Below are 17531 nucleotides of genomic sequence, written 5' to 3'. Positions count from 1 at the left end.
TTTCACTCGTAACTGATAGGGCGTGTGTGAAAGGCATTTGATTTTTAACGGAATGTTTTGCTACGTTCGCGAATCATCGGTATAAATCAATGATCCGAGCTGCCCTATCGCACCACTCGGTGCCAGTTTTATCTTAATGCCGCCTGACAGCGAACCATCAGCCGCACTGCAGTCGCAACCGAAAACATGGCCAGAGTGCCATAGTTCAGGTTAACAGTTAGCTCAATAAACCAAGCTATGAGTAATATATATTCCAAATACCCTGTACATGGTTTAAATTTCTAAAATTGTGTTTAAGGAAAATCATATTTAATAGGTCACAAATAGTGCTATCTCTGCTGCCCACATTTTAAATACAGATCCATATAGCTAAACATAGAGCGTATCTAAATGAAAAGTATTTATCTTTGCAGAGTTCTCCATACTAAAATTTTATATGAACAAGTTCCATCATTTTTTTTCTATCAATTAGTCAACTATCACACATAATACTCACAAACCATGATCTCTGTCTATAGGGTATCTATCAGTCGAACACTTGAATGTTAGCTGTCCACTTTAACCAGATATTCCCAATATATTTTACTACACTTTTTAAGTATTGACAATTTTGATTAAAGCCCTTCCCACTTAACAGAAAGAATTTTTTTAATTTAGTTTTTTTTTTATCTGCTCGCTCCAGATCCGCGATATATATTGACCGTCTTATGACTAATATAAATATTAGCTAATAGCAGTTAAGGCATAGATTTTTAATTTATTGTTTGGTGTAATCATTCTCAGGCACTTTATTGTTTACATATATACCTACATAAGTACAATGTCATTACTTTAGACTATATAGTATCTATATTAGGTGTATACAGTAGATGTATAAAAAAAATAGCAGTAGATATAGTCTGATTTAAGTTGCATTTTGATTTGTGCAAATTGCTTTCGAGCTTTATAGTTTTCTGAAGACATAGCGGAGGTATACATTAGACATATCTAACGAAAGTATTGCATTCATAAATTCGCCATTCGAAATTTAAGTAACAAGTTAACAATATAATCACGCTTACATACATAAATTTATGTACAATTACACAGCACAGAGAAAACATAAATTAAAGTTAAGTACAACATTTTGATGTACGCTCATAATACTTTCAGTTCCCAATGCTATGCATCTTAAATAAGTTTTGTGCTTTTGTTGCTGGGTGAGTTATTACTGTGCTAATCGTTGTGCTCGTGCATCGCTGCCGTGATATTCAGATCATCGGCAGATATTCGTCCATCCAATAGCCGTTTGCTATAGCTCTCTTCCGCCGCCTGCATTAGCGCATTCGCCATCGATGTACCCGTATTGTTCACCAGCTGACGCAAATAGCCGTCGGGCCGTTGCAGCAGCTCGTAGGCATGGCCCAGCTCTCGCACCTCGCCTGCATCCATGACCAAGACACGGTCCGAGTCCATAACTGTATGCAGTCGATGGGCAATGGTCAGTACTGTACAGTTGGCAAACTTGGAGCGGATCGTTTGCTGAATCAGCTTGTCGGTTCTGCAAAATAAAACATAATTACAACAATGGACAGAAAAAGAATCCAATTCAACGCATACTCTGGATCCACATTGGCCGTAGCCTCATCCAATATCAGTATCCGGTTGTTACGGAGTATGGCTCGTGCCAGGCACACAAGCTGCCGCTGACCCACGCTGAAATTGGAGCCACCATCGTACATGCGACAATTGAGACCACCAATGAGCGTGGATACATAGGAACGCAGCTCTACATCGCCCAGTGCCTTCCACATCTCTTCATCTGTTCGTTCATTCATCGGATCCAGATTGTAGCGCAGTGTTCCAGAGAATAGCACAGGATCCTGTGGTATTATGGAGATACGACTGCGCAAATCATGCAAGCCCATGTGCTCAATATCGACATCATCTATGCGAATCATGCCCTCATTGCAGGCCAAGCGGAATATTGACTGTATAATGGAGGATTTGCCAGCACCGGTGCGTCCCACAATACCAATCTTCTCTCGCGACTCAATGGTAAAGTTCAGATCTCGCAGCACAGGCTCCTCCTTTGGTGCATACCGCAGCTTAAAGTTAATGAACTCAATGCGTCCTTTGCTAGGCCATTCGGTTTTCGGTTTGAATTTCTCAGCAGTCTCCAGTGGCGGCTCCGATGGCTGTTCCGTATACTCCAGCACACGTTCAACGCTGGTCATCTCATTCTCCAGCTGTGCAGTTTGCCGCATACCCCACTGACACATGCCAGTCATGGTGGTGCTGTGCAATATCGCCAACCCGACATCGCCGCTGTTAAACTCGTTGCGCAGCAGCAGAAAACTAAATGTGACGGCTGTGATATAGCCAATGCACAACAGGTCCGACCACAACGCAAATGCGCGTGTGCACGAGAGGAAGAGAAACCAGGCGGAGGTATTGGCATTTTGATACTCGTGAAACTCGCTCTCCAACGCGCTCTGTGCCTGCAGAGCACGTACTGTGGTTAGACCTTGAAACGTTTGATTTGTCAGCGAGTAGATGGGACTGCGAGCTGCAAAAGAAACAAAGCTTCATGATTCACATTAACCAGACTAAAGAAAATTTGTGGACTTACATATGCCCTCCAGTCGCTTGATGCTGCGACTCGTGTTCACATAAAGGTAACGTATGCAGCCGAGAAGGACGACAATCACAGCCGCGGGCACCAGCAGCCAATAATTTGCAATGGCTACAATGACCAGCACGCCGGAGACATCAATGGCAAACTGCAAGTATTGAAAGGCTTGTCAGTTTATCAATAAATAACGTATTTGATAATAAAGAAATAATTACAGCCAGGCAATCCAGCAGCGTGTGCGGCAGATCAGTGTCCACTGTGCGTATGTCCTTGGAGAAGCGATTCAAAATGCGGCCAGAGGAGTTCGTATTGAAAAAGTACATGGTGGCGCGTGTGATTCCACGGAAGAGGCGATCGTGCAGGCGCAGAGAAATGCGCAGACACATCCTAAAGTAGCCAAAGGTGCGCATCAGGTAAACAATTAACGTGGCGAACAGAATCGCGGCATAGAATACGACAAGCTCCTGACGCACGTCACTCTCAATGTCCGCATTTGCCACATTTTCTGTCGGCAAGGCACTGAACACTGTATCATTAACAGACACCTCTGTGGTCACATCCAGCGTGGCATTGACAGCTGCTGGCACAGCAAGGGAGCTGCCGTTTAAAGCAATCTTTTCCTCCCAAATTACCCTATACGAAAGGAATATGTGATTAGTGAATAATGCACTTTTTTTAGAACTCCTCAAACTCACCAGCGGGAAAGGAAGTAGTCCACACCCGTGAGCATGATCCTCGAGCAAACGAAGAGCACCACAATCAAGCTGAAGAAAAATGTGCTCTCAAGTGCCTTGAAGTAGGAAGCGTATACGCTGAACTTAACCGCGCCCACACACTGCTGCTCCTGGTTGATCTCCTCCACGGTTTCATCGGGCCGCAGCAACGTATTATGCTGATCCATGCTCTTCTCGGAATCACTGCGCGACATGTGACTATGAACGCTGTCCGTGTCGATGCCGCTCTCATCGTGCGCACGTGCCTGCTCCAGGAACTGAAATTGGCGTGAGCGCTGCAGCTCCTGATAGCTGCCCTGCGCCACAACCTTGCCGGAGGACATCAGCAGCAGGTGCTCCACGTCGAACAAATACTGCAGCTGATGTGTGACCAATATGCGTATCTTGTTGGACAGAAAGTCGCGTATGCACCTGTCAAAGATGTGCTTGCCGACGTGCGTGTCGACAGCAGACAGCGGATCGTCCAGCAGGTAGATATCTGCCTTGCGGTAGACAGCCCGGGCTAGACTCACGCGCGCCTTCTGACCACCGCTGAGACTGACTCCGCGTTCGCCCACCACAGTTAGATCACCCTTTGGCATTAGCTCCAGATCGCGTTCCAAGGCACACGCCTTGATCACCTTCTTGTAGCGCCGCTCATTGTAGTCCTCAACAAAGACGATATTATCGCGTATGGTGCCCTCAAAGACCCACGGCTCCTGTGCAGCATATGAGATCTTGCCATGCACCGATGCCTCGCCTTGATCAATGCCCACCTCGCCGAGCAGCACATGAAGGAGACTGGACTTGCCGGCACCAACTGGGCCAACCACAGCAGTCAACGTCTGATCCTGAATGTCCGTGCTGAAGCTATCGATGGCGCAGTTGGCATGACCATCACTTGAGTCCCACGAAGCGGAGACGTTCTTCAAGACCACGCACTTCTGTGGCGCATCCGGGCTATAGTCGCGCAGCCGACTGTGCTGCGTCTGTGTCGTCGGCTCACCGTTGATCAGCAGCGTGCCATTTACCTCGACATTCTTCAGTTTGTCCTCTCGGGTTACCTTGCGCTTGTTCTTGGGCGCCTTGGCATCCGACTCCAGTTTGATTGGCACCTCGGCCTTGTCGCCATCCAGCAGAAATTCCTTGCAGCGTTGCGCCGAGACCAGTGCCTCCGCTATGAACGTGATGGATAGAGGCCAAAAGTGAACCATGGAATCGTTGAGCATGTTGAAGTAGGAGGATAACATGTAGACCTTCTTGGCAGTGAGTGCATCGCCCAGGTAAACATACGAGCAGAGGGCGAGGAACACAGACAGTGGAGAGATCATCGAGGTGCAGCTGAGAGCGGCATGAATGTAGGCAGTTCCTCGAATGGCGTTCACTTCCTTCAGACGCACCTCGGCAATGACGCGCGCAAAGGACTTCTCCCAGGCATACATCTTAATCACCTGTATGCCCTGTATAATCTCGTTCATAAGCCTCACGCGTAAGTCTGTACGCTCCGCAGTCATCTGACGAAAGCTGGCTGCCTTTTTGGCAGCCCACGCTTGGAGCGGTATAAAACTGAGCATAAAGGAAACGCCAATGACGGCCGAAATGCCGATCTCGCGGTACATGAGATAGCCAATGAGCAACGATTCCATTGGCCCTTTCCATGTGTCATGCAGAAAGCAGAGGGCCACATCGAAGCGTCCCAGATCGTTGGACAATATATTAATGGCACGTGCGCGTAGGCCATCGTTTCTGTTGCTCTTGGACACCTCCAGGCACTTGCGGTAAATGAGGCCGGACAGTGCCAGTCGCAGCTTGGTGCCCACTTGGAATATGTAAAAGATGAACGGGTGGAATGTCAGCACGGGCAGCAGCATGCAGATCACAATGCCGAACGCATAGTAATAGGCCATTGACTCGGTTATCGTTGTCTGATCCGTGGCGAAATAACCCACCAGACCGCCCAGAAATAAAGGCATTAGGGATCTGTGAATTACACAATTAAGGATTAGCTCATTTCAACAACGGTGATTACTATACTTACTTGCAACATGTTTCCAGAATGGAAAAGAGCAATCCCAAGGGCACGAATATGGCGCCATATGCACGAAATATCATGCGTACGACGCTCGGATTGTTGTGCTTCTTCTCATCCTCCCACAATTCAGTAAACGTGCTCGTCACGCGTTCACTGTCCAGCGTCTTTCTATGTTGGTACAGCTCCTCGTCTGTGAGTGGACCTTCCAGACCGCGTTTGAACAAATCGCGCATCCACCTGAAATCGCAAAATCGATAGCATGAGATTGTAAAGATAAATATTTTTATGTATTACAAGTACCAAATCAATGTTCTACATATGCCTATCTACGTTTGTACTCAGTTGCCAATATCGAGCACCCACTGTACTTTGATAAGAAAAAAATATACTCTAATTATTATTACTAATTACATTTGTGTTAAGTTTTTTTTAGGGTTTCATTAATGATTGTTGTTCGCATTTTGAAGGCCTTACATCCATTTAGCGTATAATTAACTAAGCTTCTCAGTTCCAAGGGGTTGCTAACGTCCCATGTGGTCTGGGTGACTATACCGATAAGATAGAAGACATTATATTTTATTTTGAACTTCAACTTATGAATATCCTACAGCCAAACATTGTGTTGTGTACACAATAAATTATATTAAATATTGAAATAAGATTATTACTTTTTTACTGCTCATAAGATAAGGCAGACTCGTACTACATGCAGTACAGTAGTAAGCATACTAAAATCTGAAGCGATAATGATCATTAGTAAACAAATATGATAACTATATGGATATGGAAAGTAAAAGATTGATCGCCTGGCAATCGCTGCACATTCATTGTATTTCATATTATAATCTAACTCGATTTGCCAATAATATTTATTCAATGCTTTTCTAATAAAAATGTCCCAATGTAATTCTAATCAAAATGAACATATGCGGAACTGTGAGCTGTTCAAGTATACATATGTATGCATATGGATGTGTGAATTTGTGTTATATATTTAATATACATATATGTATATTACTCTAAGTTTATATATGCTCTTATCAGCTCATAGTCATTTATATTACTTATATTAATTTAATACATATGTATATGTGCCGAAAAAACGGGTGAATGTCAAAGAGCAATAATCGGACGGTGAATAACCTCTATAAACAAAATATAAACAGCATTAAAATTAAAAAATTACATCTAAAGCAAACTATACGTATGAACATACATATATATTTTGTAATTATGACTGTATGCTTATTTATTAATAGTGTTGCCCATTTATTAATATTTTTACGTAATAATAGCCAATTCTGACGGTTTTTGAGCATTTTTATTTATTAGCTGTCATATTAGAACTTTCAGCAACGGATTTAAAAGCTAAATTTTATGGCTAGATGAACAACACTACATATTAGTAAGAAATATAAAAACAAATATGTATGTACATATGCACATACAAAATACAAAATACTACATACATATATAATTTACATAGTAAAAATCTACCTATGCATACATACATACATATGTATATGTATAAACTTTATATACATTTGTGCATATTTCACAATTTATCCAGCATCGGGGTCTTGGGAATTTGTGTTTCTCTCGATGCTCTATGTCGCAAAGAACAGTTCATTAGAATAAAAACGTACATATGTATGTACATATAGACATACAATGCATGTATGTACAATTATACATACATATGTACATATGCAGCGACAATTAAAGATTCTAGCACGTGCTATCGAGCTGAGAAGCCACAGTCAGCGAACACTGCACAATTTCCATACATGTATGTATGTATGTATGTATAATTTACCGTTAATGACTAGCATGTTTGTATGTATGTGTGTGTGGACAGTGCGAAGGGGGAAGAACCACTACTTGTAACTTACCAAAAACTCCATCGTGAAAATACATTTGCACTTGAGTAAAGATTTTTTGGACGTACAATCTTTCTTCTGGTGCGGTTCATAATATGGGTGGCTTTCTATTAATTTTAGGCACAATTTATCACTTTTGCATTCACCGTTACGCCACCCAATTACAAGTAAAACGCAAATAGAGCTATCGTTCACTGCTCTTTGTATGCGGCTGCTTTATTAAAATTTTATGCACGCTCACTGTCCCAGCAATATGTGTGTATGTATATTGACGAAATGCACATATGTAAGTATGTATGTGTTTTTAACAGTAATGCATATGTTTAAGTATGTACAAAATTATGCCGGCAACAACAACATAGCCACTGTAAACTGTCTAGGGTCGAGGCCAGCCGCAATTCTTGTGTGTCCGCTTCTCATATAAAATTAGCCGTTTGCTGCCGTGATTGACCTAGCAACAAACAAAGCAAACGCAGAAGCAAATGCAAACACAACTGTTTCATACGCAATCGATCGAGTTGGCTTTTACCGCACAAATATCACACTTTCAATTTATTATTTGTTGCCCTCTGTAATTAATTAGAATTTACAATAATTACGCGAAGCCAAACTATCTGTAATTGTAATGGACCGACGCACGTCTTTTTGGCCCGACTTCTGAAACGGCAATGGTGGGATTGACGCAAACGATAGAGCAAGAAAACTTTGAAATAAACCTCAGCCAGGAAGAGCGAAAGAGAAAAAGAGTGCGTGAGTGTGTTGGTGTAAACAGCTGCCCGAGTCGTACGGTATTGCTGAGAGTATAAATGGTTTCTCGTTACTTTTGTAACGCACGACAAACATTGAGCTAGAGGTAACAGTTCCCATTCGTATAAATGTGCCCAAAACAGGTTACTTTCCGAGCATTTTATGAGTGGAATGAAGTTAAATATAGAGTATATATAAATTGACACATAAATCAAAATATTTATTTATTTAATACTTAGGAAAGAGTAAATTAGCTTCGACGTTGATACACAAGACTGCAGTTTAGTTTGCTCAAATCGGTTTCTCTCGCTCTCTCACGCATACCAATCACGGTCAAACATGTTTATATACTATATGTGTGTGTATGACGGAATGAAACGGTCTCCGAACTGTAGATAGAGCGAGAGAAACGTATTTGTTTGTCAACGACAATTTAAAAATTTGAGCGCCAGCAATTTCTAGGCATTGTGAAATGGTTTGGCATACAATTTAAAAAAGCTCGTTTATATCAATAAGCAACAAAAAAAAATATTCAAACATGTAGAATCGGCAGCTGACAACAGAGATGTTTGAGATAATTCTGATAAGGTTTTTCTCATTTCACAACAAAAGAAATGTTTTTAGTTGACAAAAAATGGAGATAAAGTTCTTAATGAATGAGTGTAGTAAACAATTTTTTACATCATAAGCGATGAACATTTATTATGAGTAATTGTAGATTAGCATTAGTTCTCTGTGTAATTTATTTATTATTATTTTCTTTTATTTTATTTTTTTTTTGCATTTTGTTTTGTTTTTAGTAAATTTGGTGAAAAATACATTTGTATGCAATATTCAAAAACCAAAACATGTTTTACTTAGATGATGACAAACAACATGCCCATTTAATCTTCAATGTATTCGAATGGCTCTGGTGGCTCGGGCTCCTTCTCATCATCGTTCATTGGACCAAAGGCGGCGACCGGTTCGACCAGTTCCTGCTCTTCGGCCTTGCCCGTGTGCCTGAATACAATGATGCCGCCGATAGTAATATCTTTCATGGGCTCGTAGCTCTGGCCATCGACTAAACTCAAGACTTTCAGTTGTTGACGCAGGGCACGTGCCGGGTTCTGTAAAATTTCGAAATTGGGCTCGGGCTCCTTCTTCTCCTTCTTGTCCTTTTCTTTGTCAGCAGACGCGCTAGTGCTCGCTTCCTTATCCTTTTCATCAATCTTCTTCTCTTTGTCATCCTTCTTTTTGAGCTTGGTCTCTTCTGCCGGTTTGTCTTCGGATTTCACTGCAGTTTCTGATTTCTCATCTTCCTTTTTGCTGCCTGCAGCTGCGCTTTCCTTGCTATCCTCATCAACATCCATTTTCTCATCCTCCTTCTTGTCGGCATTCTCACGGCGCTTCTGTCGAGCTGCAATCGAAAGGACAGCTGTGGCTACCTTCTCGCGCTCCTCGCTCTTCTTCTCCTCCAGCGGAGCCGGGTAGGCGTACAGCGATGGCTTCGCCGCCGATTTGTACTCCATCTTGGGCATCTTCAGATCTGAATTCAGGCCAATTACACAGGTGGGTGTAAAGGCAAGGGACAGGGTGTGCGCCAGTGGGAACCAGTACCAGTACTGGGTGAAAGCCAGCATGCCGACCACAGCCTGCAGATTGGTATGTCCTGTGCGAGATTGAAGCGAGAGCGTGGCGTTGCGACCGCCAGCATCAATGATACCTGCAAGCAGAGATAAAAAGCAGTACTTTAAAAATGCAACAGATTGTATGTATATGACCTTCACTCACCTTGTGCTAGGATGGCACCATATTTAGCCATAACATCCTCGTGCTTGTTGCTGATGACCTCAGCATACAGCTGGCGGAAGAAGGTGCTCTTGGGGCAACTTAAGTCTGTGTGTTGTATGAGGATCATAGAGGAGGCAATGAGCGCACCCTGACGGACAAAGTTCACAGGATCGAATTTAACCATGGGCTCCAGCAAGGCGATTGCCTCGCGCAGTCCAGTGCCAGCGCAAGCTATTCCCAGTGCCATGGCGGCACCATAACGTACATGCGGATTGTATGATTCGGCCAACAAACTAACCACCGATGGGCACTGTTCCGGCGTGCGGAACAAGATGAAACCAATTGCTGTGACAGCGGCGCGACGCACATCGTCGTTAACATCAGAAACGGCCACGTGGAGCAGCTTGCGGATGGCCTTGTTGCTGCCCGTGCCATTGTAAGCCATGGCCAGGGTGTACATTCCCGAGCGACGTAAGACGGGATCCTTGTCGGTGGAGAGGCTGGTGACAAGGGCATCTGCCTCTTCAAGGCGTGCAAACATGGTCAATGAGATGCCTACGGCTAGACCGCGAAGAATTTTTTCGTGCTGTGTCTCCTGGGCATAGGACACCATATCCTCAATGGCCTGAGCATTTTTGGAGCCCAGCATAACCATGCCCATTGCAATGCCAGCTGCCTCGCCGGTTACAGCATCGTCCTGATACAAATTGAATTTCAGCTGCTCGTACAAATCCTGGCGATGGGTGCCCATGCCGGCCAGGCCTAAGCCAAGGCAGCCACCATGGCGCACATTCTCGTTCTGGGCATCCTTCAGCTGCTGCAGCAAGTAGTCGATTATGTTGGCGCCATGATTGGCGTGTATCAGACCCAGGGCGTATAAGGCGCCACCCTCGGAGTAGCCAGAGCTGGGACCCGCCTCCTTGGGCAAATAGCTTTGCATCAGTGCCAGCGAATCCTTCTCGTGTCCGCGATGAATGACACCCAATGAGGCGGTTGCGGTTAGCTTGGCCCAATTTGTGGCACGGGCCAGCCAATCCAGATTGTCGCGCAGGAACTGATCCGACGTGGTGCCGCTGTGCATGAAAGCATTGGCAATGACAGTCGCTGTGTGGCAAATCGAGACGCGCACCGCCTCCTTGGTGCCACGCAATATCTGCAGATCGGCGTGATTGCTGCGGATGAGAAACTGTAGCTGCAAATCAATAGACACTTCGCCGGAGAGGATGGAAATGAGCTTCTCAATGTTCTTCTGATGCAGCTTCTCCATGTCGTTCAGCGAGTCGATGGTGCGTTCGATCTTGCCATCGCCTAAGGAAGAATAAAAATTGTTTATAATAAATGGGAAGCGATTGCATGTCTGGCCTGAATACTTACCTTCCTTATCATCAGTGGTCTCCATGCGCTCGTCGCTTTGCGATTTAGCCTTTTCATCATCAGACTTGCCAGTGGTATCACTACTTCCAGCTGTTGTGCCTTGGGGCTTGAATGTGCTGGGCAACGCTGTGGGTATGGGAGCTGTGTCCCTCAGTGCCTGGAGTACATTACCCAGAAACTCCTGGGTTGCCGACTCGTACAAATCGAAGGCGATTTGATAAGCCATCAGGTTGTTGGCCTCCACCGGAGAGCCAGTCAACTTGTCTAGCATTTCAGCAACGGCTAGCGGATCCTCCAGAAAGATGAGACACTGGCACATGTTCACATAGTCTGGCACGCCCAAGTCTCGATATAGTCCGACCAGGCAGCGCAGCACCTGATTGCGGAAACCGCGATTCTGCAGCAGCGACATGGTCACGTTGTAGGCATAGGCCAGCATGCCGCGCACATCGTCCGATTTCATGATGGACACTTCGAAAATGTCCATACGACGCGTTTCCAGCGCAATGCCAAGAGCCTGGCGGTATTGATTATCGTCCAGACAACGCTGAATCATGCGATTCACAATGCCCTCCAAGCGCTCATCCACGGGCTTCGCCTCCTTTGGATTCTCAATGAATTCAATGCGTTGTGCAATATAAAAATCAATGCACTTGGCAATGATTGTCTCAGTGTACTCGTTGCGGGCATTCACATCGAACAGATCGCCAGCGCCCAGCGCATATGTGAGCGCATCCTCAAACGAGCCGAGATGATAGAATACCTTGGAAGCGACCATGCCAGCCAGCTTGTTTTCCGGGAAGGTCCTGTCCTCGTGCAGCATTTCGATCTTTTCAATCGACTCGGAAATTTCAGGCCAGAACTCATCCACAATGTTGTCCAGTTTCTTCAAGGCAAACACCTTGAGATCTGGCATCGGTTCATCAAGTAGGGATATTATCCCCGCGGCGGATGTGAGGCTCATTTTTTGCTTGCGTTGTTTTTAGTCCCAATAATAAATATGTTCTACGAAAGTGTATATAACATATGAATAATTTGAATCGAAAAACTGTCTGTTTACAATATAGACAAGTAATTTTTTTTATGTACTTACCAATGGATTGCAGTTTTTAATGTTACACAGACTTTTCTTTTATGCCGAAAAAACGCTAAATCACCAAACGGTATAGTGTTGCACAATGTTGGCTGGTGTGTATGAGTGCTGCAAGTCACACATAGAGCGGTGTTGGTAATCATATTATTATGAATGAGTGGCAGCCCTATGTTCTGTTGTCATCGATAGCTATCGATATACAAGTTACTCACAATTTAGCATCGCAGCAACAAAAACGCGCGAACAAATAGCACAAGCGAGCAAAACACAAAACTCTATTTTGCTGCGCTAAGGCACGTATTTACCGCATTTAATTGTAAATACAACTAAGATAAAAAACAAGAGCGACAAAATGATGTTCGAGGACCAACGCATGTCTGTAGATTCAACCACACCAATAAAAAGCGCAGGCAGCTTAAATTCCTCCGGCTCGTCCATTTCGATGGACATCAAGCCGCTGAACAGTTGGGCCCAAGAGGTTCGCGCCGAGCTGGGACAAAGCGATGAGGTATATATGATGTTTATATACTCTAAAGCTAGTTAGCTAATTAGTTAGCATCTCTTTCAGGCCTCGTCATCTTTTAACAGCAGTGCCGGGAGCACAGCTGCTCAATCAAAACGTGAAATGACTCTGGAGTTTCTCGACGGCAGCAATGAGGAGAAGTTTGAGCGTCTGGTCAAGGAAGACAAATTAAAGACGCCCTTTAAGCGTCGACACTCCCTAACGCCGCCCACACTCAGCACTGAGAATAGTCGCTCCAACAGTCCAAATAGCAGCGCGTCGTCCGCAACTAACGAATCTAATCCGCATACCAAGGCACATCACTTCAAGGGTCGCAAGGAAGAGAAGCGTGTGCGCCATAATAGTTACACTTCATCAACATCATCCTCATCCTCGTACACAGAGGCAGATCCGGCCATTTTGTCCCGCCGTCAGAAGCAGATCGACTATGGCAAAAATACGGCTGCCTACGAAAGATATGTAGAGACGGTGCCCAAGAAGGAGCGCACTCGCGAACATCCCAGGACACCAAACAAATTTGGCAAGTACAGCCGTCGGGCGTTTGATGGATTGGTGAAGATCTGGCGCAAGCAGCTGCATGTCTATGATCCGCCCGCAGCAAAGGCTTCAAATACCGGCGAAGCTGACTCGGATTCTGACTCAGATTAGAGCTGTTATATTTATATTATGAATAAACATATACTTAGGGATAATTGGGGGGATATTGAAACGATGGTACAAAGTCGGCAAAAGTTAAAATCGCAAATATTGTTTGTATTAAATTAGCCTTAAAAGACTGCTTACGGGCAGCGTATGTTATGTTATGTTAACATATTTTCAAATGTTTAATAAAATGGCGTCGTTTTGATCTTGAAATTTTTCGTGAGGCTATTTATTTCTTCCAGGAAAGTGTGAATTGAAATATTTCATGGAACTTCCCACTATAAAAAGGCTGACCTAATCATGGGAACTACCATGGGAAGAACCTTGTAATGCAAAGAGAAGTTCCGTTAATTTTAATGCTAATTAACAGCTTTGTTGTGACGTCACATTTTCGATATGAGCTCTGTTATTCGATTTAAAAGTTGGCGGGCACTTAGACAGATCTGGAAAATGGTTCAGACCTACCCTAATAAAGTATTTTATAGCGAATTTCAACAGTAAGCTCAAATGGTCAATCCTTTATTTACGTTTTTTTTTTAATTTTTATTTTAATAAAGTGAATAGAAAATGTAACTGTCATTGAATCGTTTTAAACATACATATGAATGCATGTACATATGTAAGTGATGAAATGGATTCCTACCGGTGTAAAGTTATATTGATGGAAGGAACAAACAAAATTGTTTGAATGCACGTATGTATTAGAATCTCAATTTGTTGGTATTATAAGCATATTGATATAAAAAAAGATATCCACAGTACACAACATACATACAAACAGACATATAGACATAATAGAGCAATTCAGCAACACGTATATACATAACGCACATATTCACTTGCACATAGTGAAGAGAGTCAGGCAACAATGAGTCTGAATTCGCAAACAAAAAGAACCGAAAAGATTGCTCTGCTGAGAGCAGAGAGCAGATGAGAGCGCATAAATTATTTTCTCTTGAAAATTTAAGGCGCAATTCAGTGCAATGAGTTTATTAGAAAGTTGACGCTTTCTGTGGTATCACTAGTGAAGGTTATTTGTTGCATGCTGTACAAGTTACTTGTGTTATAATTTGGATATACATATACATACATATACATACATATCTGCTACATATTCCGCCTTTTGATAGTAGTTTTATATGCATGTATACAAACAACGTCAAACACGCGAAATCAACAAGCGCTCTTTATGGCAACTGTGTACATGCTGTGTGTGTGCATATACTATACAGTGGACCCTCGCATGACGAACACTTTTTTTTGGAGAAATTAAGTTTCGCTTAATGAACAATGTTTCGCACAACGACCAGCGAAAAATTGGAAAACCTTTATTGTATACAAATTTCTGTCAGTGTTAAATACCGAAATTGTGGAAATCTGGAATATTCCTTATAGTGCTGTTCATTGGCCGTTTTTGCATTATTTGCTACTATTTTGCATGCAATTTTATGCAAAAATTTTTAGTGCTTGTTTAAAAATTTAAATTTAACTTACCTAAATGCCTTCTAAAAAAAAATCAGAGAAAGAGAAAAATAAGAGAGCCATAATTTCTATTGATATGAAGCACAAAATCATTGAAAAACATAAACTTGGTTTGGGTGTGACTGATTTAGGACGTGCGTTCAACTTATCGAAATCAACGATCTCTACAATACTCAAAAATAAAGACAAACTTGAGGTGGTGAATGCTTCAAAGGGAGTATCAAGAGTATCTGCGCAACGTTCACCTATTCTTGATGATGTTGAAAGATCGCTTTTGATATGGATTAACGAAAAGCAAATGCGAGGTGACTCACTTTCGTCAACTATAATATGTGAGAAGGCTAAAAGGATATTCGCCAATCTTATTGAAGAGTCACCAGGGACATCAACAGCAAATGGACAAGATTTTAAAGCCAGCAAGGGGTGGTTCGAAAAATTTAAAAAACGCACTGGTATTCACGTCGCATTGAGACATGGTGAAGCAGCAAGTTCAGATTCTAAGGCAGCAGAATTTAAGAATCTTGTGGCTACTGCGGGTTACTTGCCCCAGCAAATTTTTAATTGTGTCGAAACGGATCTTACTCGGAAAACTATGCCTAAGCGCACTTACATCACATCAGAGGAGAAAAAGACTTTATCAGACAAGCGGGTAACAGAAGAACAGCAACCATCTAGTGCCATCAGAGAAATGCTCAAAGCATGGGAGTCTGTGGCATCATACGTTAAAAAATATCACCCCAATCAAACAGAGGCTGCACGTGCAACAGAAATATTCAATGATATTGCTGTGTCTCACTTTCAACAGATTTTAAAGCGGCGTCAGATACTCTACAAATTCTAGAAACTTTTTGGTTAAAAAAAATCTAGGTATGATTCCATCCAATATGACAAAATATTTCTTTTCCAAATTCCTTTTATTTTTCCTTTTCAGATTTCGCCTACATTCCAATTTTACTTCTTTAAAATTTTTATACATTTAATGTAATTTTCCTTCAATAACAGTTCAAATTGAAACGTAATATTTGTATTATTTTTCAAACTGGAACAAATTGTGTTCATTTACCGAAGGTCCACTGTACTCGCGGCGAACTATAGATAAGTTGCTCGCCGGTTTTATAGCGGCCACCGGCCGGTGACTGACTCCCGCTGGGGGTCTATAAAAGCCGGTCGTCTCTTAAAGCGCTCAGCAGTGTTGCTTGATACTTTGTACAGTTCGCCGGAAATTTTCTACAAATCAAAAAGTAAGTGGTGGCCTTAGTATATATCTACGTACGTACGTACATAATATACAAGTTATATATGTACATGCATACATATGTATGTTCATATGTCAAAGTGTGTTGTTGTTTTTGTGAGCCAACAAAAAATACTTGAGTTGTGTGGAAAAAACTAAAAGAGAAAAAGAAATACATAAGTTATGACTATGACATCAAGGGACTATATACATATGTACATATATGTATATATATACATACATATAAAGCGATTTTTAATTATCAATTTTCGAATGTTCTTTTGCTGTCTTCTTTTGCTGAAATAATGGAGCGCGTCTAATGATCGTTTGTTCTCTGTGCTCTTCTAATTATAGAAATTAAAAATGGACTTCTACTATTTGCCCGGCTCCGCTCCCTGCCGCTCCGTCATCATGGCCGCTAAGGCTGTTGGCGTTGAGCTGAACAAGAAGCTGCTGAATCTGCAGGCTGGTGAGCAACTGAAGCCCGAATTCGTGAAGATCAATCCCCAGCACACGATTCCCACGCTAGTGGACAATGGCTTTGCACTGTGGGAATCGCGAGCTATTCTGGTTTACCTGGTGGAGAAATACGGCAAGACCGATTCACTCTATCCCAAGTGCCCGAAGAAGCGCGCCCTGATCAACCAGAGACTGTACTTCGACATGGGCACCCTGTACCAGAGCTTTGCCAACTACTACTATCCTCAGCTGTTCGCCAAGGCGCCCGCCGATCCCGAGTTATTCAAGAAGATTGAGACTGCCTTCGATTTCCTGAACACCTTCCTGGAGGGCCAGACCTATGTCGCTGGCGACTCACTCACCGTCGCCGATATTGCCATTTTGGCCACCGTGTCCACCTTCGACGTGGCAAAATTCGACATCAGCAAGTACGAGAACGTGAGCAAGTGGTACGAGAACGCCAAGAAGGTGACTCCCGGCTGGGATGAGAACTGGGCCGGTTGCTTGGAGTTCAAGAAATTCTTCGATTAAGCTTCATTCCGTGTCGAGTATTATTATATTCATAATTTATGCATACAACTAACTCATAAAACGATTTGATCGTCAATTGTAGTGCGCTAATTTTTGCATCAAGCGAGACTGGTACGAACGATATTTTTGCTTCAAATAAAAGAGTATTCGTTTTTATTGAGTACAATTTAAGAGATCACACTTTTTTGGCTTTTTTTTGTCTTCATCGCGCTCTCAGTGAGCTTAAAAGCTTTTCACATTCTCTTTTATTAGTTTTGATGCGTTAGTGTGAGGCTGCCAGTTTTTATTGTTGCTGTAATTTTGTCCACTTCCACTCAAATATTGCTGTTTGTTTTGTATGCATTTATTTATGGGTGTGTATGCATGTAGCAACGCAAGCAATTGAATTCGCTCACACTCCTCCCCTTTCGTTTGTCGCATACTATGACGTACAT

The 17531-nt window shown here is 42.9% G+C and overlaps 4 protein-coding genes and 1 long non-coding RNA gene across 5 annotated transcripts; 2 read left to right on the top strand and 3 right to left on the bottom strand.

The window, feature by feature from the left end:
- Positions 1–749: 749 nt before the first annotated feature.
- On the bottom strand, positions 750–7928 carry rdog (red dog mine). Its single transcript, XM_018010872.2, has 7 exons — positions 7252–7928; positions 5366–5596; positions 3310–5307; positions 2830–3247; positions 2612–2762; positions 1600–2548; positions 750–1540 (listed from the first exon to the last, which is right to left on the bottom strand). The coding sequence occupies exons 1-7, from the start codon at positions 7329–7331 to the stop codon at positions 1216–1218; spliced, it is 4152 nt and encodes a 1383-aa protein (XP_017866361.1). The 5' UTR covers positions 7332–7928; the 3' UTR covers positions 750–1215.
- A 719-nt stretch (positions 7929–8647) lies between these two features.
- Positions 8648–12353, bottom strand: Rpn2 (Regulatory particle non-ATPase 2). The gene is made up of 4 exons (XM_018010917.2): positions 12227–12353; positions 11134–12138; positions 9760–11067; positions 8648–9691 (listed from the first exon to the last, which is right to left on the bottom strand). The coding sequence occupies exons 2-4, from the start codon at positions 12095–12097 to the stop codon at positions 8871–8873; spliced, it is 3093 nt and encodes a 1030-aa protein (XP_017866406.1). The 5' UTR covers positions 12098–12138; positions 12227–12353; the 3' UTR covers positions 8648–8870.
- A 66-nt stretch (positions 12354–12419) lies between these two features.
- Slbp (Stem-loop binding protein) lies at positions 12420–13604 on the top strand. The gene is made up of 2 exons (XM_018011036.2): positions 12420–12734; positions 12795–13604. The coding sequence occupies exons 1-2, from the start codon at positions 12579–12581 to the stop codon at positions 13395–13397; spliced, it is 759 nt and encodes a 252-aa protein (XP_017866525.1). The 5' UTR covers positions 12420–12578; the 3' UTR covers positions 13398–13604.
- A 2314-nt stretch (positions 13605–15918) lies between these two features.
- Positions 15919–16481, bottom strand: LOC149270267 (uncharacterized). The gene is made up of 2 exons (XR_016268682.1): positions 16349–16481; positions 15919–16262 (listed from the first exon to the last, which is right to left on the bottom strand). It is a non-coding gene; the product is annotated as an uncharacterized LOC149270267 (long non-coding RNA).
- Positions 15976–17277, top strand: LOC108616081 (glutathione S-transferase D1-like). Its single transcript, XM_018011047.2, has 2 exons — positions 15976–16114; positions 16462–17277. The coding sequence occupies exon 2, from the start codon at positions 16471–16473 to the stop codon at positions 17095–17097; it is 627 nt and encodes a 208-aa protein (XP_017866536.1). The 5' UTR covers positions 15976–16114; positions 16462–16470; the 3' UTR covers positions 17098–17277.
- Positions 17278–17531: the final 254 nt, after the last annotated feature.

The sequence above is a fragment of the Drosophila arizonae genome, chromosome 2 (genome assembly GCF_054131065.1).
Source record: "Drosophila arizonae isolate 15081-1271.41 chromosome 2, UAZ_ARI_1.0, whole genome shotgun sequence".
In the NCBI taxonomy this organism is placed as follows: domain Eukaryota; kingdom Metazoa; phylum Arthropoda; class Insecta; order Diptera; family Drosophilidae; genus Drosophila; species Drosophila arizonae.
The sequence above is the reverse complement of the archived record's forward strand: the minus strand, read 5'-3'. Positions and strand labels throughout refer to the sequence as shown.